Source organism: Eptesicus fuscus, chromosome 20 (assembly GCF_027574615.1).
Source record: "Eptesicus fuscus isolate TK198812 chromosome 20, DD_ASM_mEF_20220401, whole genome shotgun sequence".
Classification (NCBI taxonomy): domain Eukaryota; kingdom Metazoa; phylum Chordata; class Mammalia; order Chiroptera; family Vespertilionidae; genus Eptesicus; species Eptesicus fuscus.
This window is the reverse complement of record NC_072492.1, coordinates 28,393,351-28,418,389: the sequence shown is the minus strand read 5'-3', so window position 1 is coordinate 28,418,389 and position 25,039 is coordinate 28,393,351. Positions and strand designations below refer to the sequence as shown.

At 42.1% G+C, this 25,039-nt stretch overlaps 1 protein-coding gene across 1 annotated transcript in view; it reads right to left on the bottom strand.

Moving 5' to 3' along the window:
- Positions 1-25,039, bottom strand: part of ACACA (acetyl-CoA carboxylase alpha) — a 212,024-nt gene that overhangs the window by 32,811 nt on the left and 154,174 nt on the right. The window contains exons 46-48 of the mRNA XM_028157549.2: positions 6,246-6,389; positions 5,257-5,377; positions 2,016-2,112 (exon numbers count right to left, since the gene is read on the bottom strand). Coding sequence (XP_028013350.1) covers positions 2,016-2,112; positions 5,257-5,377; positions 6,246-6,389 — 362 coding nt within the window. The remainder of the gene's footprint in view (positions 1-2,015; positions 2,113-5,256; positions 5,378-6,245; positions 6,390-25,039) is intronic.

Here is a 25,039-nt window from a genome sequence, read left to right as displayed (position 1 = left end):
GCCTGGCAGGGGCCTGAGTAGGGACCACCCACCCCCTTGTCACTTGCCTGCACTGAATCAGAATCAAAAGCCCTCTAGACAACCAGACAATGAGCAGGAGGTACACAGGAGGGTTCAGAAATATTTCTGTTCACAATGATTAACAATCCAACTGGAAACTTGTAATTGCAAAAGCCACCCTAAATCGGTAACTTATAACTTATATATTAGGGCCCATGTGACCTAATAAAGAACATCTTTATCCGAGTATTACAGTTATTTATTGAACTTGAAAACAGCTCAGAACAACTTCTGTTTTCTATTATACTTCATATAAATTTTATCAGGCTAGCACATGAAGATGCTACATCTTGTTTTATAGTGTGTCCCTGGACAAGGTGCCATGGAATAATAAAAGACAATTTACAGCCAATAGCACACATATTCCAAACATACATACCAAAGATGAGTTTTGGCAGCACTTACAGTAACAATCCCAGAAGAATACATTTATATTTATTTCTCGAAATGCCATTGCTTTTGAAAGAAGCTAGCTCCATTTGTGTTTTATATACTTGTGAGCATGTGTATGTGTTTGGAGCAAGAAGCCCAGAACTCATCAGATGGAAAGAAAGGGAGAAGTCAGAGTGAGTGTCACAATAAACAATGGCAGAGCTGGCCAAAGCCACACCTGACTGATCTTGCTCGCAGACAATCCCTATTCTTCCAATCATAAGTGTAAAGCATTATTCTCTTGTTTCCCATGGGAGAATCTTAAAGATCTTAACAAAGGTTCGGCTTTTGGAGGGTTAAAAATCTGTCAGGTTTTTTACAGACAAGAAAACTGAAGCAGAATAGGTAAGAGGAACATTTTCAGAAAAGATGGTCTGAATGTGGTGGGAGGACTCTCTATAGCAAACTGATAGGTCCCGGGTAGAAGGGCTCTCTCTTTCTCTCTAGTGCACCCCCCACCTCCACCTCCCCAGAGAGAGTTTCACCAGGCACAAAGAATTCTCACTGGGACCCAGAAGCCTGGGGTCAGGTGGAAGACCCGACACGTGGCGAGAGGAAAACGGGAGCCAGTCCCTGGGGTTTGTCGGGGCTGACTCCTGGCCTGCCTCTTATTCTTGCCACAGTGGAAGATCCTGTCAGTGGGATTTGCCATCTGATGGCTCCTTGTCACTGGCAGCATGAGCCACACTGACCTGCTGTACTGAGAGAACCACGAAGCCTAGAATTATTTTCAAGGCTGGAATCTAAATCTCAACCCAATGTGGCATGTTTGAGAATCTTGAGCAGGTGCCACTTTTCACCAAGATAAGAAAAACTGATTGCCCCCGAGAGGAAGGTGAGCTCCAGATGTGGGTCCCGAGGGCAGCATGTCTCTGCAGTACAGAATGAGATTAAGATCGGCCGTGGCAGGCGCTCGTTATGGCGAGCACTACAGATTATTTCATGCGGAGCTTGCTGTTGAGTGAAGCACTTCTTAGAGTGGGTATTAAAATCTAATAGAAACTTGAAGTTCCCACTTGAAAAATAAAGGTATCCCAGCTTATTTCACTCACTCCTGTTTCAGGTAAACTCTTTTTTGGGGGGTAATTCAAATCTGACGATAAACCAATATAGTGCCACCAACTTGTTACTTAAATAAGCTCGATGACATGAAGGAACTTCTTTCAAGTTACAGAGAGAAGTAGGTGAGACTGAGTTACTTGTCACCAACTTCTGAAAGAAAATGGTCTTTGGGAAGTGGGGTGGTCATGGGTGGGCTGTGGCTATTTACAGCCCCCAAACAGCGTTTCTCTCAGCATTATAACGAGGAAATACTGTCGGAACTAGACTTTAGATCAAACGCGTCACTGGAGACACACACTGAATGACTGCTGGGAACCGGTCCTCCAGTTATGCTGCCTCTGGAACGCCCATGACCCAATATTCTTAGAAAGTTCAGACACAGAGAGCATTATTGGTAAGAACCTGCTTCCTTTCTTGTTTTCAGTTGGGAGGAAGAGTTTCAGGAACAAAGGAGCTCTTACCTGGCTCTGCCAACCACCACGGTCTGTGCCCATGGCTGCATAATCTCTGAGAAAGACCCACAGTCAAAAAACCCGCTCAACCACTGGCCTTTCTGGGCTACGGAGGACAAGAAAGAAAACAAATCAATTCACTGGAAATGCACTGGAATTAGCAAACTTAATGTTAGATTTGGGGGAGCATTTGGGGCGTTTGTTGTGTTTTTAACCGTATTATAATAGATGGAAGCATTAGGCAGCTAAATGTTCATCTGCCTTCAGACATCATCTCCTACTTCATTTGCTAGACTGCATAAATAGATTCATTTATCAGCAAAAGCATCATTTATTGTTAAACGATGGGGTTCAGCTAGCAGAGAGAGTTTGCATTGCTTTTAAATAAATAACTTGGCTTTTTTCAAAACATCACAAACATTTGTCAAAAGGCAGCCAAGTCGTTAAAGATGTTTTCAAAATGTCTATTTCTATTTTAAAGCCTAGCTTACAATTTTGTTTGATTTCAATGATTTTCCTTTAATGGAAAGCTGAAGACCACCAAATGGAATTAATGTTCAAATGAGGACCCAAATTTGGGGTTAAAGAAAAGGGACTCAACTTTTCTGCTACAAAAGCAACAAAATATACTTCCTCTTTATTTACAGCTGACCAAGTATAATCTCTCCACAAGAAAAGGCCATGCCTACATATAGACAGATAGCAAAAATATAATGGTTAAGATGCATATACTTAATGTCATTAACCTCCCTTGCAAATACAATTTCCTTTACTGGCAGCACACTTAACTTTCAACACCTTATTTTTTTAAGAAAAAAAATAACAACAACATAAAAAAACACCCTTTTGTCCCACAGGTATCTGTGTTTGACCAGGGCCCCATAAAAGCTTCTGCAAATAACAGTTTCCTAGCGTGCCCTCTCAGCTCATGGCTTCTCAGTGATTCTTCTAATTTGAACATGGCCCTCCGCCCCCTAAAAACCCAAGTCCAAAACCAATTAAAAGTGGAGATCCGAGCAAGCTAACCTCTGCTGACTTAAACAGGATGGAGAGTGTTTTATCAAGACTAAACTTGTAATTATTGTGTTCTACATTCCTTGCCTCTATGGCCCCAGTGTAAAATGTGATCATCCATTTCAAAATTATCTCTCTATCGTGAGCCCAAAGCCGATCGTTTAGATTCTGGTCTCGTGTTGGGCGTCAGTTTGAAGAATATCACAGCACTATCTCCTCTAATAAATGACTTTAACTTTTCACCTAGAAGATATCTGCTTTAACTTATCACAGGGAATCATCTGCTTTCTTTAACGTTTCCACTAAATTAAAATCTGAAGTCACTCGATTTGGGAGCCAGTGTTAGCTGCACATAGACAGCAGGATGAATTACTAGGGAGTCCATGAAAAAATATTATCCAAAACCCAGAAAACTTAGTCTATCACAAATTCCATTTTATTCTGTAGATCTCATTAATAATGGCCAAGATAATGCCCCACTCTCCCCCCCCCCACACGCCTCGCACCTGTTCACCCCATGAAAGAGAGCACAATTTTTGATGACGGTTCTAAACCAAATTTCTGAATGCATCAGGATATTGTAATTTTAACTTCATCTGCTTGCGTCATTTTATGATTCGTACTTCAATAATAATAATTTAGAATTACAAAATTCATTTCAAAATGTAAATGTTTTCTTTTTTAAAAACCTTCCTGCCTTATATATCAACTGGGAGCTATGGCTATTATAGGGGGGCGCTTTACTGCCCTCAGAGAGCAGGTCATGTTCAGTTCAAATGTAGAACTTAGAAGCCAGCTCCCATAGTTCCCGATGATTCCTAGGGGAACATTCACTGAATCTTGTTCTGAATTTTCTCAGAAAAGTCCTGGATTTTATCTCAGGTTCATAGTGCTTACCATAAAAATGGTTTAAAAAATGAGAGGTAGAGAAATTACAATGGTGATTTTTCTGGCTACGTAAGAAAAACTATTTAGTCTCATTAAGATTAATAAGAAAAGGTACCTCCCTTGCAAATACAATTTCCTTTACTGGCAGCACACTTGAAGACAACAGGTAAAATTTTAAATTAAAATCAAACTTCCTTTGGTAATTTTTCTACACTATCTATAATTAGGCTTCAGATTTAGCCCCAGCTCTTAAGTAATAGCTGTGTGACCCTGGGCAAATCATTTAACTTCTCTGAGCTCCTAAAACGATGATCTCTTTGTAGCTGTAAGAGGCAGCAAGTCCAAATAAGATTATGTATATAAAGTGCTTTATTATCCCACCTGGCTTAGAGTGGGTGCCCACAAAGGTTAAGTCTTCCTTATGAAGACCTCTTTCTCTTTCAACAAAATCACAATAACTCAAATTTAATTATCGCTTTAAGATATAGCCTTTCTTTGCTATAGTTGCAATAAACATACAAAAAAGAATAAACACTTTCGTAAACAACTTGAAACAAGAGATTCTAAGTGGAGCAGGGGGACTTGGGGCTTCGCAGAAGAACTTCCTAATGAGTATGGTTTGTGAAACAGCCAAATGGACTGACAAAAGAAAACACATATTTGCCTTGCATGGAGTTACCTTTGTTTGTTTCTTCCTTTGTTTCTGTTTGGAAAGTTAAGATAAAATCAGCCTCAAGACAGAAGGCTATATTAGATACACATGGACGAAGAGCTTGCTTTTGTTCTATACATTGGTAAAATTAAAAGTTCTGGACAATCTCTTCATGAATAAATGATCTTACATTAATAACTAAAGCAAGTGCCAACACTATTACCAATATGGTAAGAAACGAAGGGTGCATGCCGGGTGGGCTCAGCAGCAGCTCACTGAGAAAGGTGTAGCCACACTTGACAAGGAGGGGTCCCAAAGGTCCTTCTAACACGATCCGATTAATCTGTTTATAGAAACTAAATGGCCAAAGATTCTGGTCCTGTCGGTCTATGACTTTATGGCTTATATTTAACTGCTTTAAAAGTCCTTGAGCCCATTAAATAGTAAGTGCTGTAACAGCAGAAGAAACAGAAGAAATGTTATTAGCGATTACACTGCTTATGACTCAATGGCTGATTTGCAAATCTCATCTCATTTTTCATTTGTTCTTAAAGAATTTTCCACCTTTTTCTTCAGATTTTTCTTACTTCCAGGTCGTTGTCACGTGCTATTGTGCAGAGACTGGTCTGTGGTTGGGAAGAAAAACCCTGAAAGCTGGAGGGCCAGGGACCACAGAATCCTTAAACATATACATACTTGGGTGAGGACGGCCTGCTAGCATCCATCGAGGATCATATGGGGCCTTTGTGGGGACAAACTCGATGATTCTATCTATAGGATCCTTGGAGTTCAGGATAGGAACGGAACTGTTCACACTCTGAAAGGAGATTGGGAGGGAAAGAGCCAGCAGTCAGTAAACGTCAATCCTATACTCCAGTGTGGCAACAGTCATTACAAAGACAACAGGGCCCTCATGCGGAGTTACCCCCATGAGCCCCAATCAGCAGCTAGAAGCATTCCAATGGCATGTCAGGCCCTGAGGAACAGGTGCAGGTCTCAAGTCCCATGTAGGACTCTGGCCCAAAGTGGTGCCTTCTGACTGACTGCAGTGTGCCCAGGCTTTCTGGGAAGCTTCCCAGAGGGAGGGGTGGGTATCACAAAGGAGAAAACCCACAGTGAGGAGAAAGCCTTAATATGCTGGGATCTGAGCCCAGGTAGGCCATGGACACTCCTGTGGCTAGAAAACATCAGAAAGGGGCCTAACCAATGAAATCTGAAGATTTGGTTTAATCCCCCCCAGAGGATATTTTTTCTATTGACCTTTTAGAGAGGGTGGAAGAGAGGGGTGGGGTAAAGATAAAGAAAAAGAGAGAGAGAGAGAGAGAGAGAGAGAAGAGAGAGAGAGAGAGAGAGAGAGAGAACATCAATGCGAGAGAGTCACATCAATTGGTTGCCTCCCACACCCATCCCACCTGGGGCTGGGCATCAAACCTGCAACCCAGGTACATGCCCTTGACTGGGAATTGAACCCATGACCCTTTGGTGCACGGGCTGACACTCCAACCATTTGGCAACACTGGCCAGGGCCCAAAGGCATTTTACAGGTAGAAGGCAAAAGATGGCTCTAAGAAAAAAAGAAGTCAACAGCTTTCCGAGGAACATTTCATGAAAGATTCCTGACTGTGAGGAGAGCTCAAGTGCAGAGGCAGCAGCTGTGGCGGAAAGGCCGGGCTCTGCAGGCTCACCTTAGGCATGTACGACAGCCAGTGCAGGACAGTGAAGACCCCCTCAAAGTCATCACAAACGGTGCTGTGGGTCACCCCGTTGTTGTGCATGATCTGGATGCCACCGAGCTGGTTATTGGAGGTATATACTTCCCGCCCGAGGACCTAGAGCAAGAGAAAAAGACATTGGTCTTGACAGAAATAAAGGCCAAGTCTATTTTGTAATTCTCACTAAAAAGGGTTCTTTTCTCCCCAAGACAGAGATTCCAGCTTCCATGGTTTGTTTGAAGGGACTTTCTGGACCTTTGTCCTAAAAAGAAAACTTAGAAAACAAAAAAGGATTAAAAAAAAAATGAGCAAGCCTCTCCCTCTCTTTCTCCTAAACTGCCAAAGATATGCACAGCATACTTCACACGGAGCTGAAACCACAGCGGTGGGCGAGGCTGGGACCCCGAGACAGAGCTACCTCGGCATCTGCAGGCTGCAGCGTGACTGTGCACGTACACGAAACAGGCAATGTGCACATCTTCTGACAATCGTCAGTCACAAGTCTCAGTTAAAGAAGTGCTGTGAGGTTTAGACCCCCCCCTTTTTTTTTAAAAGGATTACTTTCCCCCTTGTATTTGATTTTTAAAGCTGGTCTCGATACATAAGCCCTAAGGCTGGCAAAATCCCGAAGCATCTCATGATACAGACATGAACCCTCGAGTCTACAGTCCTTTGTGTGCTGGGTGCAGGGCAGTGATTTATACCCAAGCCCGCCTCTCTCCCTCTGTCCTTCCCTCCCAAGGTTCCTGGGAAGTCGAAGCTTCAAACCGGGGGTATCCCTAGAGTTTAACCCTTGTGAGGTGGAAGGCAGGCACCTGCAATTGGAAACCACAAAGTTTCCGTTAAAGAAGAAAAAGGGAAGAAAACATATTCCTGAACTTGGAAATTGTAGGGTTTATTTTTCTCTTGAAGATTGGTTAGTAATTTCTTTCAGGGAGGGAGGTTTTCTGACCCAGCAGATGGAAGCCGGGCAGCCCGATCACCGGCTATCGCAACTGCTGAGTGTTAGTAATTGCCAGTCATCTAGGGTAGCCCTGGAGAGCTCTAAACAGTTGTGGAGTGCTTACTGTATTTTACTTCTTCTTTTCGCTCTCCCCTCCTCCTTTAGAAAATAACCACAACACAACATTTCTTCCTTACTAACTTTTATTCATTTCCAGCCTCTGGGGAGAACCTAATAAATGAAAGACCAGCAGGTTCCATATATGCCCATTGTGCCCCTTCTGGTTAGGAGCTCCGAGAGGTTCCCCCGCCTGCTGGGTCAGCCCCTACATTAAGATCCTCCAAAGGCTGAGGAAGTTGGTGACCAAGTAATCACCTCAGTGTGACCCTGCTGGCCTTGGTTCCATTTAACTTCAGCAAGGAAGGGCGGAAGAGACTCTCCTGAAAAGCATATGGAAAGCAAAATTGCTCTCAGATCGCTGCTTCCCTTGATGAGGAAGTGCCGAGAACAAGCCTTTGCAGGCAGCCCTGAGCTGAGCAACATGCCGGCAGCTCCTTTGAAGGAGCCCGGGAACAGCGGAGGCCGTATCTGACCACGGGCTCCCATCCTCCTCTCAGCCTGTCTTTAATCTCAGCCCAGGCCGGCGGCTCTTTTCTCATTCTCCTGCTGTCTCTTTCCATTTGCCCTCTCTCTGACTGATACACTGATCTCTCGGTCACTCGGCTTTCTGCTCCACTGAGTCCATATTACTAATAACACCTCCGCCACGGCCAGTTTACCTCATGAAGGCAGGAGCACATCATTACAAAATAAACTCATAACTTTGACATTCTAGCAAATACACGCCGTTTGTTATTTTTATGGCTTTAGTCTTTCTAACAGGCAGAGGGCATTACATACCTGTTTCATTTATATCTTTAAATGTGTACACATATGCACACATGTATCAGGAAATAAAACAGGACAAAAAAACCGAAACCAAAACAAATATCCAAAGCAGGGAATGGATGGGAGACCCTGGTGGAAGCAGAAACCCTGTCACTCAGGGAGGCCATGCTCCGATCTGGCTCTGGTTTTATGGACGTCATAAACCTGATGGCCCACAACTGGTCCTTCTGGGACAGACCGCCTCTCCGCCAGAAGTCATTCGGTGTGATCAGCAGTATTTTTAATTATTAAAATAAAGCTGAAAAGGGGGGAAAGAAATAAAAAGGAGACTGTGCTGACTGTGAATACCTGACATTCACAATCTCTGTTAGGAGCCAAGAACTTGCTGCCTGAGAGAGAGAGAGAGAGCTTAACCATTTTCTACTGAGAATTACTATTTTCTTTTCTATAAAACACTGCCTCTAGTGCTTGATAATCTCCAGCCACTTAGAATCCCTCCAAAGTCAGTAATGGACCGACGAAGAACGCGCAGGGAGACCAGAGCACACCAAGAGCAGCACAGCTGATCAAACACACCTTCCTCAGCCGTCCTGGCCCCACCTTTCAAAGAAACAGAGCATCCGTAACGGGGCTACTCCCAGAGGCTCTGTCACTTGCCCATTCTGCCCCCTATTCTTACAAACTAATGGAGACAAACTGGGAAGGAGCAAGAATTTAATAACTTCACACGTCTTCCCTTTACTCAGGTTCTGATGCTTTGTTCCGAAAAGGCAGCAGTATTTCTACACTTCCTCTCCTCTGGATTCAGAAAGAAAACTAACTGGAGCCAACCACAACCAAGAACATTATTTCTGGGCTACACAAATGTTTGTCATGTGAGAAGATTCATTTAATTTTGCAATTAAAGAGAAAAAGAACAGGGTGGACAGAGTATCCGAATGGCTCTCTCTGACCAACCTTATCTTAGGAGGTCGGGGGTGGGGAGGGGAAGGACACAGAAATGAAACCTGCTTCACTAACCACAAGCAAACGCTAGCAATCATAGCTACTTAACAGTCGGTGAAGAGAGCGCCGTACCCTCCAGTTCATCTTCAATGACCGTATGTTTGGAGCACGCACCAGTACAAGGAGGGCGCACACAATAGCTCCTGATTTATAGGGGTCATTGCTGACTCAAGTGGTTTTAATGATTTTAGGATACTTCAGAGCAAAAGCTCCAACCAAAGACGCAGAATCTGGGCTAGGACAAAACCCATTCTGCCTAACTCAGAAACGATCATGCTGGAACAGTTACGCAAACCCTGGTCCGCATCGAGGGAGACAAAGGAAGGAGCCCACATAGACAGAACCACTCTTTTATTCCTCAATATGTTGCCCTACCAACCTTCTACAGAAACAGTATGAGGTAAACAACTCCCATCACCATAATATTTTCATGAAGAAGATGCATTTCATTCATTAGTTTTTTCCAACTTTGACATATGCATTTCTATATAAGTTGCTGCTATGTTTCATTCCCCAAATTATTTCACATTTTTCTACTGTGTGACACAAACTTTTAATTTATCTGCCCAATTATGAGCATCAATAACCATTTAAACACAGGAGCCATTCAAACAGAGGTGACTCTCCTGAGGCCCCACCTTGCTGCTCCCCAGGTCTAAAGTGGAGAAGCAGTACCATGAAATATTAAAAACAGGCACCAGCTGAAGAGAGCCCACGCCAGCAGAACTAAATAAGGGCTGAGTCTGAGGGGAAAGAGGGTCTTCATCCACTCTCAACATAAACGTAAGCCTCACCCAGCATTCATTAATTGGGGCTGGCAGACCTGAGAATTAAGGGCACAGCATAAAAGCAAGTGATTAGCAGAGGCACAATTGTTAAAGGCCCCACCAAAGATGCTACGTAGCCTTTAGAAATTCTGAGATACACAGGAAGTGCAAATGAATGCAGTCATACATGCATGCTAGGCCTCCGCAGCCCCTGCTGCTTATCTAGAGACGCTGCAAACAGCTCGGGTTTACCTTAGCTGACAGGCAACGGAAACAGTCTAATATACCGCCTGCTCTCTCCCTTAAATTCTTTTTGGAGATCGAGATAAACACGTTCTTCCTTTCCCCGGTGCCCGCCTCCTGACTGAAGTGGCAGAGCATTGTGAAGTTTTGTGCAAATGAAATCACTATGTAATGCTGAATGAGTGTAGTATTTACTTGTCAGGATGTTTGTCAGCACAGGCATTGAGATTTCCAAGTTTCATAGATGCAAGTTAGTTCAGTTTTTTTAAAACATTGCTTTTGTCCTGATATACACATTATGCTGGGGACCCTCAGACTTATAGGCAAATATTTGCAATCATGTGCTCAAGATGTGAAAAATAATGATGCATATCGATGCAATAAAAAATGAAATCTACCACTGCTTTCCCCCTTTCTCCAATCTTTCCCCCTAGGTGGGTCAGGGCAATCTTCTATTTAAAGAAGCAGGGAGTACAAATTCTTCCTGCATCTGAGAATTAAGCTACGCAAGCTGGGTCCTTGGCTGCAATCCTTCTCATTAGGATATTTCCATTCTCAAGAGGATTTGAGAAGGGGTTTTGTAAATTTCCTGAGCAATCGTCATCACCGGACTCCATCCATGATTCTTGATATTAATGTCACTCTGGGATCTGCCAGGTTATTGATAACGGTTTGGCTAAGGCAGAAAGTGAGATAGATATGAGAAAGCATACACGGGATGAGGGAGAAAGTGGTAAAACAGGGACAAAGAAAGGAGGAAGGATGAGAGAGAGGAAAAGGGAGGGGGAGAGACAAGCGGACAGGGAAGGAAAAAAACGGCAATAGCTCATCTACTCCTGCTGCTAACACCCTCCTCCCTGACCTGAGAGAACTACATTTTTAAAAGCTGACAAGTAATTCAATCTCCAATTAACAATTTTAAGTGGTGCAGCACATATTACTGTGTAAATGTTTCTCCAGGAATATATCCAAGGGTGAATGGAATTAAATCTCTGGGGAGACAGGACCAGTGCCTATGTGACCCAGAATATTTGGAGGGTTTCAAGATACAGTCTCTTAATACACAGACTCAGGGTTATAATTTCTCCTCCTCTCCTTGATTGCCACTGGCAAACTCGAGTGCTGGTTGGCAGTGATAGGCTAGGGTTGGGGATAGACAAGAGGCACAGGGACTCAGTGCTGGCACAGGATGGGAAAGCCTCTGACTGGAGATGGATTCAAGACCTTCACTGCAAGACCAAACATCTCTCTGTAAGGAGCAAAGTTATGATCAGGCTGGCTGATGGATAAATGAGAGGGAAGGGACTGTGCTACCCGTGGTAAGAAAAGATAGTCAGCAAAGGAGAGACTGAGGTACAGGCCTGAAATAACACTGGAAGGCCTGTTTACTGAGGTAGAGAGGGAGCAGAGGGATGAACTAGATGGCAGAAGGATGATACGGATTTGAAGGTGGACTGGGTGAGGAACAGAGACTCATTCTGAATGTAATGGTGGTTGGAAAAGAGCCATGTGACAGTCTGTCAAATACACGAGAGAAGGCACAGGCTTCTGGAGCAAACACTGACTGCCAGAGAAATCACTCATTGCAGGGATCCATCAACTGCCCATTTAGCTACAAACTAGAACATACTGACAAGTTACTTCCAAATATAGACGTTTTTAAAAGCCTGGTTTATCGAGGTACATTTTGCATACAGGAAAATCATCCTTTTTTAGGTGTACAATTCTATGAATTTTGACAAAAACAGTCATAGAGCCACCACCACAGCGCATCAAAAGTTTTCATCCCCAAAAGTTCCATCATCTCATTTGCAATCAATGTCCTTCTCTCACACATACCAGCCATGGATCTGCTTTCTGTTGTAACAGTTTTGCCTCTTCTAGAATGTTATATAAAATGGAGTCACATAGTATGTAGCCTTCTAAGTGTAGCTTCTTTCAGTTAATAAAAGGCATCTGAGATTCATTCATGCTGATGTTGGCATCAGTAGCTCCTTTTTACTGCAAAGTGGCATCGATTTTAAGGAAATACCATAACTTGTTCATCTGTTTGCCTATTGGTGGACATTTGGGTTTCCAGTTTTTGGCAATTATGAATAAAGCTGCTATAGACATTCATGTATGGGTTTTTATGTGGATACTAGAGGCCCAGTGCACGAATTCATGCACCAGTGGGGTCCCTTGAGGTGGCCTGTGGGATCGGGCCAAAACCAGCTCTCCAACATCTCCCAAGGGATCCCAGATTATGACTGTGTGCAGGCCAGGCTGAGGGACCCCACCAATGCACGATCAGGGCCGGGGAGGGACGTGGGAGGTTGACCAGCCGGGAAGGGACTGCGGGAGGGCTCCAGGGCATTTCCAGCCCGTCTCGCTCAGCCCCAATCGGCCAGACTCCAGCAGCAAGCTAACCTACCAGTCGGAGCATCTGTATCCTGGTGGTCAGTGCACGTCATAGTGAGCGGTTGAGCAGTCTTAGCATATTAATTGGTTGAACAGATGACCGGACAACCGGACACTTAGCATATTTAGGCTTTTATTATATAGGAGGATAGATTTTCATTTCTCTTGGGTAAACACCTATAAGTAGAACTGCTAGGTTATATAGTAAGTGTATAACTTTGTTGTTTTTTAAGCCAAACTTTTTCTAAGTGGCTGTACCATTTTGCATTCCCACCAATATGGATGAGAGTTCCAGCTGTTCTGCATTCTCATCAATACTTAGTATTGTCAACTAAAAATTTTTATTTTAGTGGTATCTAATTGTGATTTTAATTTGCATTTTCCTAATAACTGATGATAAACATATTTTTATGTACTTTGTTTTGTTTTCTTTAAATTTTATTGTTGAAAGTATTATAGATGTCCCCCTCCTCCCCTCATTAACGCCCTCCACCCCCACCAAGCCTTCATCACACTGTTGTCTGTGTCCATGGGTTATGCATATATGCATGTAAGTTCTTTGGTTAATCTCTTCCTGCCTCCCCTTCCCTCTGAGATTCCATCTCCCTCACTCATCTGGCAGGCAACAAAAAGTTCTCTGTATCTATGAGTCTGTTTCTGTTATGCTTATTCATTTTGTTTGTAGATTCCATTGTTGATAGATATGTATTTATTGGCATTTTACTGTTCATATTTTTTATCTTCTTTCATGAAGACCCTCCAACTCCTTCAGCTTTTTCTTGTCTGGGAAGCTCTTTATATGTCCATCGAGCCCAGTGGTACAGAAATAAAAGGCATCCAAATTTGAAAAGAATAAGTAAAACTGTCCTTATTCGCAGATGACATGATACTGTACATAGAAAACCCTAAAGACTCCATCAAAAAATTGTTAGACTTAATAAATGAATTCTGCAAAGCAGGATACAAAATTAATGCCAAGAAATCTATGGCATTTCTATACACCAATAGTGAACTTACAGAAAGAGAGACTTAAAAAGCAATCCCATTTACCATCACACCAAAAAAATTAAGATACCTAGGAATAAACTTAACTAAGGAGGTAAAAGACCTGTACGCAGAAAACTACAGGACACTGAAAAAAAAAGATAGAGGAAGACATAAACAGATGGAAGAACATACCATGTTCATGGATTGGCAGGATCAACATCATTAAAATGTCCATACTACCCAAAGCAATCTATAGATTCAATGCACTCCCCAATAAAATACCAACGGCATATTTCACAGACCTAGAACAAACTCTCCAAAAATTCATCTGGAATAAAAAAAAACAAACCCAAATAGCTACAGTAATCCTGAGAAAGAAGAACAAAGTAGGTGGGATCTCAATACCAGATATCAAGCTGTATTACAAAGCCACTATTCTCAAAACAGCCTGGTACTGGCACAAGAACAGGCATACAGACCAATGGAATAGAATAGAGAACCCAGATATCGACCCAAACCACTATGCTCAATTAATATTTGACAAAGGAGGCATGAACATACAATGGAGTCAAGACAGTCTCTTCAATAAATGGTATTGGGAAAATTGGACAGATACATGCAAAAAAATGAAACTAGACCAACAACTTACACCATACACAAAAATAAACTCAAAATGTATAAAGGACTTAAACATCAGATGGGAAACCATAAAAACACTAGAGGAATCCAAAGGCAGCAAAATCTCAGACATAGGCCAAAGCAATTTCTTCACTGATGCCACTCCTAGGGCAATGGAAACTAAAGAGAAAATAAACAAATGGGACTACATCAAAATAAAAAGCTTTTGCACAGCAAAAGAAACCATCAACAAAACAAGAAAGCCCACTGCACTGGAGAACATATTTGCCAATGTTATCACCGGTAAGGGTTTAATCTCCAACATTTACAGGGAACTCATACAACTTAACAAAAGGAAGATAAACACCCCAATAAAAAAATGGGCAACGGACCTAAATAGATACTTTTCGAAAGAAGACATAAGGAAGGCCAAGAGATATATGAAAACATGCTCAAAGTCACTAATCATCTGAGAGATGCAAATCAAAATGACAATGCGGTACCATCTCACACTGTCAGAATGGCTATCATCAACAAATCAATAAACGACAAGTGCTGGCAAGGATGCGGAAAAAAAGGAACCCTCGCCGAAACCGGTTTGGCTCAGTGGATAGAGCGTCGGCCTGCAGACTCAAGGGTCCCAGGTTCGATTCTGGTCAAGGGCATGTACCTTGGTTGCGGCACATCCCCAGTAGGGAGTGTGCAGGAGGCAGCTGATCGATGTTTCTCTCTCATCGATGTTTCTAACTCTCTATCCCTCTCCCTTCCTCTCTGTAAAAAATCAATAAAATATATTAAAAAAAAAAAAAAAAAGGAACCCTTATGCACTGCTGGTGGGAATGCATACTGGTGCAGCCACTGTGGAGAACAGTATGGAGTTTCCTCAAAAAACTAAAAATGGAACTCCCATTTGACCCAGTGATCCCACTTCTAGGAATATAGCCCAAGAAACTAGGAACACCAATCAGAAAGGATATATGCACCCCTATGTTCATAGCGGCACAATTCACTATAGCTAAGATTTGGAAACAGCCTAAGTGCCCATCAGTAGATGAGTGGATTAGAAAACTGTGGTACATCTACACAATGGAATACTATGCTGCGGTAAAAAAAGAAGGAATTCTTACCATTTGCAACAGCATGGATTGAAATGGAGAGCATTATGCTAAGCGAAATAAGCCAGTCAGAGAAAGATAAATATCACATGATCTCACTCATTTATGGAATATAATGAACAACATAAACTGATGAACAAAAACAGATCCAGAGACAGAGAAGCATCGATCAGACTGTCAAACCTCAGAGGGAAGGTAGAGGAGGGTGGGGGTAAGGGGGAGAGAACAACCAAAGGACCTGTATGCATGCATATAAGCCTAATCAATGGACACAGACAACAGGGTGGTGAGGGCATGGGTGGAGGGTGTGTGGGGGGGGGGGACAATGGAGGGATAAGGACACATATGTAATACCTTAATCAATAAAGAAAAATAGTCAACTGTATCAGAGTTGTTCTGAGCTGCACAAACCTGACTAATCTATTGAGAAAAGGCATATTTAATCAATCGGTCATACAGAAAACAAGATATTTAAAACTTGATTATATGTTCCAATGCTCTTGACTTCTCATATTTTCATCTTATGCTATTGGTCAAATAAGGGTGGGTTCTTTTCCTTAATAACACCAATATTTCAATTTCTCTTATGTGCATACTATTTTAAAGGGTTTAAATTCCAGACACTGAAGCATTATTAAAATGAGGAACCAGTCAAGAATCAACCAGAATGTGGTATCACCTCACACCTGTCAGAATGGCTACCATCAATAAATCAACAAATTGCAAGTGTTGGCCAGGATGTGGAGAAAAGGGAACCCTAGTATGCTGTTGGTGGGAATTCAGACTGGTGCAGCTATTTTGGAAAACAGTATGGAGTTTCCTCAAAAAATTAAATATGGAACTGCCATTTGACCCAGTGATCCCACTTCTAGGAATATATCCTAAGAAACCCAAAACACCAATTAGAAAGAATGTATGCAACCCTATGTTCATAGGAGCACAATGTAGAATAGCTAAGATTTGGAAATAGCCCAAGTGGTCATCAGTAGATGAGTGGATAAAAAAGCTGTGGTACATTTATACCATGGAATACTATGCAGCAGTAAAAAAGAAGGCTCTCTTACCCTTTGAGATAGCATCACCTGGAGAGTATTATGCTAAGCGAAATAAACCAGTCAGAGAAAGACAAGTATCACATGATCTCATTCATATGTGGAATCCAATGAGCAAAGTAAACCGATGAACAAAATAGATCCAGGGACACAGAAGCATGGAACAGATTGCAGAATCTCAGAGGGAAGGTGGGGGAGGTTGAGTGGCTGGGAAGAGATAAACCAAAGAACTTGTATGCATATAGGGTGGTGAAGGCCTGGGGCGGGGAGCAGGGTCATGCTAGAAGGGGTCAATGAGGAGGGGAAAAGGGGACATATGTAATACTTTCATCAATAAAGATTTAATTAAAAAGAAAAGAATCAACCAGAAAAAAAAAAGAAAAAAAAAACTTGAAACCTGGATATGGTAAACCTAAAGCTTCTCCTTTCACAATTGAACACTCCTAACTGTGTACACTTCAGCTGATTAGACTGTGAAAATGGCCACTCTGAATGAAAGGGAACATATCTAGATTTGGATCCCCACACAGGGGACATACCCTAGAATGATGAACAGCCAGAAGGCAGGTTTCTAAACAGTCTCCTTTCCATAGTCTTTATCATATTCACACAGCAGTCTGTGCACAGCCAGGGCCCAGGTCTGCCTTCCTTCTAGAAAAGACTGGAGTCCTTGCATTTCTAATCTACCAATGTGTGCAGTTCTTGCACTTTTAATTTATGAGTGTTTAGGGGGGATCTCTCTGACTTGGGAACATATTGGCTCGGTCTAATGCTTGGAGATTATTAAACTCGGAGCTATGCTCCACTATCAAGTCTACAGATCTTTTATTTAGAAGATATGGTGCTCTAAATGCACAAAGAGCTCCCTGTCACCTTCACATTAAAGCCCCTAGTGCCTGGTAAATGGAATTATATAGCTGTCATCTCCTTTCCCCAAAGTTTTAAGAGTACAATGGGCTCATTTTTTCACACTCCATCCCAGCTTCAGAACTAAGAGACCTACTTTGTATTGATTTAAGGTCTCAGAAATAAATAAACCTGCTTCACTGCTGTGATTCACAACAAATTCATGATACACTATTGCATGATATATTTCAAGCTCTTGCTCTGGCTCTCTTTTTCCTCTGGTGAGTGATGGGGGAGGAGGGAGGTAGTGGGAAGGTGGGAGGTGTGGGGAGCTGCAAAGCTGACAGCCTGATGGTTATTGGAGATGGCTGCAGACTGCAAATTCAAGAACAGACACCGTTGGAGGAATATGGGTGTGTGTGTGTTTTTTTCTTAACTGGGGGGCAGGGGTGAGAAGCTAATTTACTTGGGTTTCAGGCTGGGGTTGGGGAAAAAGAATGGTTAAGGGGAGAAGGGTGAGGTAGATGGAATAGCAAAGCTTCAAGTGAACACTAATTTGCAAAGACAGAGCTATGAACATTTGTAGAAAGAGAAAAAGGTGAAGAAGATGCAGCATAAGAAGGTATAACATATGACTGACAGGAAAATGAAGACGATGAACCATTCTGCCTAAGGGAACATGTTCATAGTCCTAAAAGGGCACTTAGCTTGAGTTCAGAGACAATGTTTTATTAGGAGCAGAAAGTGTAGCGACCCTACCTGCCACAGAACTACTACCTGTGAAGTAGAGGCACTTCTTCATTCCAAAATTCAGGAAGCAACACAATCCTGGAGGTTGGAATGGACACTCTGAAGGTAGGGCAGAGATATTATGGAGGTCCACATATACAAAGTCAGCAAGAGACTGCCCACTCTAACATTTCAGATTGGGTGTGCCTTAGAATTTTAGAGCACCTCAGTCTACATCATGTGACTGATTCCTGAAAGAAGTACCACCAAACCTTGAACCCATGAGTTTTAAGTACCTAAATATACAGCACTCAAAAATACCTATCCTCCAATTGTGTATCACAGTGATTTTCAACCAGTGTGCTACAAGAATTTCTAAAACATGCAATACCTGACCATTTAGTTAGGGGCACTGACCTCTTTCCCCTTAGATTGTTAAATTTTAAAAAAGATGAGAGTCAACACAACAATAGCCGTCCAGTATGAATGAACTAAAATTATACCTTTTTTAATGGTGTCATATCAGCCAAAAATATAGTTTTTGGGGTGCCACAGAATTCTAGTAATTAGTTTATGTGTGCCATGAGATGGAAAAGGTTGAAAATCACTGGTGTATCAGGATCCTGACTTTCAAGTAGGCAGGCGACGGGAATGCCTGATTATGCTACTGGGCATCAGACCCCTAGGGGTTCCACACAGTACTTTACTGTGGTGTTAAGTTTTAGCTGTTTCTCTTGTACTTGCTACTGCTTTTTTTTTTTTTTTTAGCTGGCAAGTACATTATTTATAAATCCAGTTTCTTTTCTATCTTTGAATAGCATTTCATCTTTACTACATTTGTTCTTGAGACAAGGCCAGACTCTGAAAGCAAAAGTACATAAGAAAGATTTGGGTTCCATTCAGTTCTACGTAGGTTAGACCATAAAAATGGCAGTTGTTTCCTTAATTTTGAACACTACATTTTAAGAGGAATTAGTCTGCCTGTATAGAGAAAAAGCCTTTAGCTAAAAACAGGGAAGAGCCTTATTGAGATCAAAGGGACTGGCTCCAAAAGTACTGAGCTTCCCAGTTGAGTTTTTCAAGAACAATTAAATAAATATTTGACAATGGTGTCACAGAGGATATTCAAACAATGGTTCAGGGGCTGGACTTTGAGAGGATCCTCCACTCCCAACTATTATAATTCTATGGGCACTTGTCATCATGGACACCACCACCAACATGGCATTTATTCTTCCGTAATATGAATAAAAAACAAGATTTAAAAATTTTTAAATCTCCCTGGCTGGTTTGGCTCAGTGGATAGAGCATCGACCTGCAGAATCAAGGGTCCCTGGTTCGATTCCAGTTAAGGGCACATGGCCGGTTTGCGGGCTTGATCCCCAGTGGGGGGCGTGCAGGAGGCAGCCAATCAATGATTCTCTTTCATCATAGATGTTTCTATCTCTCTCTCCCTCTCCCTTCCACTCTGAAATCAATAAAAATATATTTAAAAAAATTTTTAAACCATTATACTTTACAACTTCTACTTGTAATCTCACTAGTATGTAATAATTTTACATATCACCAAAATGTAATCTCACTAATAAATAATATCCTAACATGCAGTAAATTTTTTAGACCTCCTCCTCCAATCTATCCTCTCCCTGTAGCAGCCTAACATGGTTCCCTGCCTACAAATCAATGTCCATCTTCACAGCATAACAGAATACTAAAAATTAAAGAGAGAATTTAAAGTTAGTAGGTCCTCTGGTCTTCACCTTAAGGGGGAAAGATTTTACAGAGGAAATTGAGGTTCAAAGTTGCTTTTCAATGGAGGGGAATAATCTAAGGTTATCAAACATGACCATTACTGAGTCTATATTCAATGCCCAGCAGGGCCTCAGAGCTTTCACTTCATCTAGAACAGTGGTTCTCAACCTTTCTAATGCCATGACCCTTTAATACAGTTCCTCATGTTGTGGTGATCCCCAACCATAAAATTATTTTCGTTGCTACTTCATAACTGTAATTTTGCTACTGTTATGAATCGTAATGTAAATATCTGTGTTTTCCGATGGTTGAGACCCACAGGTTGAGAACCGCTGCTGTAGAGCCTAAGACCATCAGAAAACACAGATATTTACATTACGATTCATAACAATAGCAAAATTACAGTTATGAAGTAGCAACAAAAATAATTTTATGGTTGGGGGTCACCACAACATGAGGAACTGTATTAAAGGGTCGCGGCATTAGAAAGGTTGAGAACCACTGATCTAGAAGATCTGGACTAATATTTACTGCAGGTTCTCCAAGTCTAAACCATCAAACCTACATGGGGTCGTCTTAGAGAAGGAGAAGCGACTTCTACAATGGAGCTCTAAGTGATGAATCCATCCTGCAATTTCGCCAGGAATCAGGGATCAGACCGCTGACAGATTGAGTCACTAACTGAGTCACACATACCTGGTAGTTTTCTACCAAACTTGAGAAACATCAAATGAAAAACAAACAAAACCCCAAGAACAGGTCCAGATTTACCCATATTGTGTGTGTGTGTGTGTGTGTGTGTGTGTGTGTGTGTGTGTGTGTTGTGAGCGGGAGTGAGGGAAGAGCTTGAAAACTAAGGAGATGTTCTCACTGCAATTCTCTCTGAGAACTCATTCATAATGCTACAGCAGGGCTCACTGAGAAAGGAAGCACAAATGCCCTCTTTAGAAAAGGAGAGTGATCCCATCTGGAGCTTCGGGAGTACAGGGACTGTCCATCGTGAAAATAGGTAGTTAGGGACTTTTAAAAATGCAAATTGCTGGACTGATCCTTAAAGTGATTATGGGCTATTGTACCAACAAGTCCTTGGGGACTCTTGTAGACAGATGACTGACACATATACTACCCTATCAGGACTGAACATGGTGCCTCTCATGTTAATGTCTTTCCAAAGTGCAGTGATTGTCTTTAGATAACATCTATTGGGAAAGTCAATACATGAATGTACTGGTACAGTGAGGACTGACATCTAACATTCTCTTAAAGGAATGTTTGCCTTCAAAGGATCAGAAAGTATAGAGAATGTTGTGTTTGTATTTTCTTCCCTGGGCCTGGATAATGAGTTGCAATGATAAAGGACCCTAAATGCATTCCAGGGAAGACTACAGTGCTAGTGATTCACCTACATTAACTCATTTAATCCTCAAAAGAACCTGGTAGATGGGTACTATTATTATCAGCATTTTACAGTTAATACAACTGTGACCCGAAAAGGTTAAGTAGATTGTCCAAGGTCACACAACTACTAGGTGGTAGAGCCAGGAATTAAACCTGGTAGTTTGGCACTAGAGTCCATGTTCTTAATCATTCCACCTCCTTAAGTTATGTGAAAGTTACAATGCTGCATCATACGAGGGCTAAAGCTCCCCTTCCCTTCTTGAGCTTCCATGACTCTTATGACGTGTGTCACAAGTCATGGTGAATATGCAGAATGTACAGTGTAGGCCCCTGGTGCTACAAGCTCATGGGAGGATCTCTGATACTGTACCCAACAGTCAGCAACTTCACATTGCAAATATGTATCTACCAGCCTCACATCTAGTCCTAGCCACACCCATCATATACTTTCTTTTTTCCTGGCAGATGGAGCAGAAATAGGGGCCTGATTTTGCTCAGGGGATGAAATTATGGGGTGTTTCCCCCCCTAAATCATAAGCTTTAAAATACTTATCACAAATCAAACTTCCTGCCCTAACCGGTTTGGCTCAGTGGATAGAGTATCGGCCTCCGGACTGAAGGGTCCCAGGTTCAATTCTGGTCAAGGGCATGTACCTTGGTTGTAGGCACATCCCCAGTAGGAGGTGTGCAGGAGGCAGCTGATTGATGTTTTTCTCTCATCGATGTTTCTAACTCTCTCTCCCTCTCCTGTCCTCTCTGTAAAAAATCAATAAAATATATTTTTTTAAAAATCAAACCTCCTGAATGATCTATATAATCCATCTATCACAGCCATTGGCACAGGCCTTACTTCCATAGACAGTTACTGTCCAGAGGACAAGCCATAAACTGCAAATTCTGATTTCTCTGTGTACAGAGAGAGCTCTCACCAAGTCTGGGGCAATGGACCAAGAACTAGAAGGCTCCAGTCTACATTAGTGCCCCTTACAATACGAGGTCCTTCCAGCCTATCTACCACCTGAAATTGTGTTAAACATATTAAACAGAAACGGAGAGGAGGAGTTGTGGGGAAAGAGAAGTAAAATGGAAAGTTACTGCCAGTGGCACCTTGACTCTACAAATCGTCTCAGCCCCTTACAGGTCTATCACCAGTTCCCCAAGCAGATAGGTCACTGCTTTTGCCAGGCCAAGCAGAGTAGTCTGTCACATCCATCAAATCTGCACTCACCCACTCCGCCAGGCATTTTGAGGAATCTGCCACTCACAGCCTACAGTTTGTAGAGCTGGGAACCTATGATCTACTACTTTGAGTGACATGGCATAGCAGGCCGTAGAAGCTTCTCTTATTTATGTCATCACTCTCATGACATTTGGACAAGAAGGAAAATGACCAGACTACCTTCTCGTTTCAGGCCTTATGGACACAAGGACTGAGCCCATTTAAATTGAAACTTGGGGATGTGAAATTCATGTTCTGGCGCTGATCTAGTTTCTGTCAATGGAAACAAGTCACTTTACCTCTTACTGTTTTAGCCTTCACCTATAAATGCCTCTGACACCACTAGCCCACCTAGAAGGTAGCAAGAAGCCAGACTGATGTTCTTGATTTTAACTTTCCAATAAAGTCACCCAGACTGCCTTTAATCACCAGCCCACTGCCTGTAGTACAAATGTCAAATCTGCTTCTGCAACACTCAAGAAAACCCACATACTGTCTCTCTCCTCAACTTGGTAGGATTTTACAAATAACTGCAGGCAACAAAAAGCAAGACAGACAGAAAAAGAGAATACATAAATACTGAGATCACAAGGGGAAAGGGATAAAAATACAAATGTGGGAAGCACTTTCTGGTTTTAGAACAAAAGACATGGTGGCAAGAGGTGGAGCTCATGAATAAAATGTGTAAGTGTAAGTAAAACCACTGAAAGTAAAAGAACAGGAAACCCTGGGAATATTCTTGCTTTATATGCAGGTTACTCCCGTTGGCTACAAGAAAGAAATCCTTTAAAAAGGGAATAGTCTTTGGAAGTAAAAGGTAGGAAGGTCTAAACTAATTAAAAACAGGTTGGCTAACGACGGGGCACAACCATGTGTATACTGGGATGGAATGTAGCCATAAAAGCTGGACACATACATGCAATGTATTAAATTGGAAATGTGTGTGTCTCCGGCTTCATATCTATTAAAGGAATAAACAATTTACATGTTGCTGCATTACAGGAATATGTTATGTGGAGTGTCAACCCTTTCACCCTTTCTCTTCAAATTGAACCATGTTAAGTCAAATCAAAGATGGGGTTTGAGGGGGGTGGGGATGGGGAGAAAAGCAGGGAAAAAGAAAGTTTTAAAAAAATATCTGCCTCAGCAAAAGTTTTCATTAAAATTTTAGACAAATGATCCCTGTGTCCTTCTCCCTTGCTGCCTGGGGCTCCATGCTATTTCTATGCAAATAACAACCTCGTGGTTTATATCTTATTATTTCCACCGGAGCTGCAGCGACATGACCTGAGATGTGTAAGGGGCGGGGGATGGGGCAGGGGGAGTTGGTGAGGGTGGGGAGAGAGAGAAAGAGAGGGGAAAAGGGAGAGAGAGAGAGAGAGATGGAGTGGGTGTTCACTCAAGTGTGAAAAAATATTGTCAGGAGTGAGCATCAAGAACAAAAAAATTGCAGGGATAACGTGTTTATTTCAGTCCCCCCACCCCTCATCTGAACACCCCCCCCCCATTTGCAAACCGGCACCTTTTAAAATTCATTGGGCATCAGGCGATCATGCACAATCCATCTGCTTTCACTTTATCATTTGCATTTCATGCCTCCTGGCTTTTGATGTGCTGATACTTTGATGCAGTCAGGAGACGCGCATTATCATTATTTCAATTTTCAAAGGGGTCAACGGGATCGGCACTTGCACACACAGATTTTTTCCCTACAACCTCTGCGCACCTCCTCCCTTCTTTTTCTTCACCCCAATGTTTAACATAAAGGATGAAGACTCAAAAAGGTGGGGGTCAAATGTTTTCCATCTTAAATTTTGCATATACCACGTACATTTCCACTTCACACAGTTACACACATACTACGAGCAAAATAGTCAAGGCTTAAGGAGGCTGGCTCTACAGTGCTTCAGACACACACAAAGACGTCCTCACACATGGATACTCAGGGAGGCACACACACAGAGAAAGAGAGGGATCTAGAAGCAAGATACAGACACAAAGAGACAGAGAGACCAGCACTCACACGGGAAGAGACATGTACTTAAGTGACCTGCACACCCAGAGTCTGGGAGAGAGATTCTTACAGAAAGTAAGGCAAACAGAGATGTAGAAAGTCACCAGTGCACACAAAGACAGAGGAAGCAATCTGAGCATGTAGCTCCCGTACAGTTTCCTTTCTCATGCCTGATAGGCAAAGGGGCAGATAGGACATTTTTAATGAATCTGCATGAAATCGCGTATCTTCCAGCAACATGACTCTATACTTAAGAGGCCATTGACATGAAAACAGAGAAGCGGAAGGAGCAGGATTAGGTAACCTCTATAACTGATCATTCCCTTCAGCCACAAATGATCATGTCCTCCTGGAAATGAGCACTGTTGTTGAGCTACAGCTGCAGCTTCACTTGTCTTTTCTCCTGCAACTGGGCTTCTCCTTTAACAAGCAGCCCCGTAGGCTAGGAAGACGGTAAATATAATGAATTTGTCCGGAACAATTTAACCAGATTTGAAGAAAACAAAATCCTTAAAGCTTTCTTAAAGGCACAGATGAAATTCAATGAGCTAGTTTTTAGCCATAAAAACAAAAAACTAGCAACAACACCCCAACAAAACTTTTGCTTTTTGTAACATTATCTGTGTAAACATAGTATCAGGGAGAAAATAACACACCCACTGAAATAAGATACATTTCAGAAATTAGCTCTTTGTTGAGGCACGGAAACATTATGGAAATACAGGTGTCTTCTTTAAATTCTATTCTCACAAATAATGGAATCAACAACTTTCTTCAACATTCATCAATAT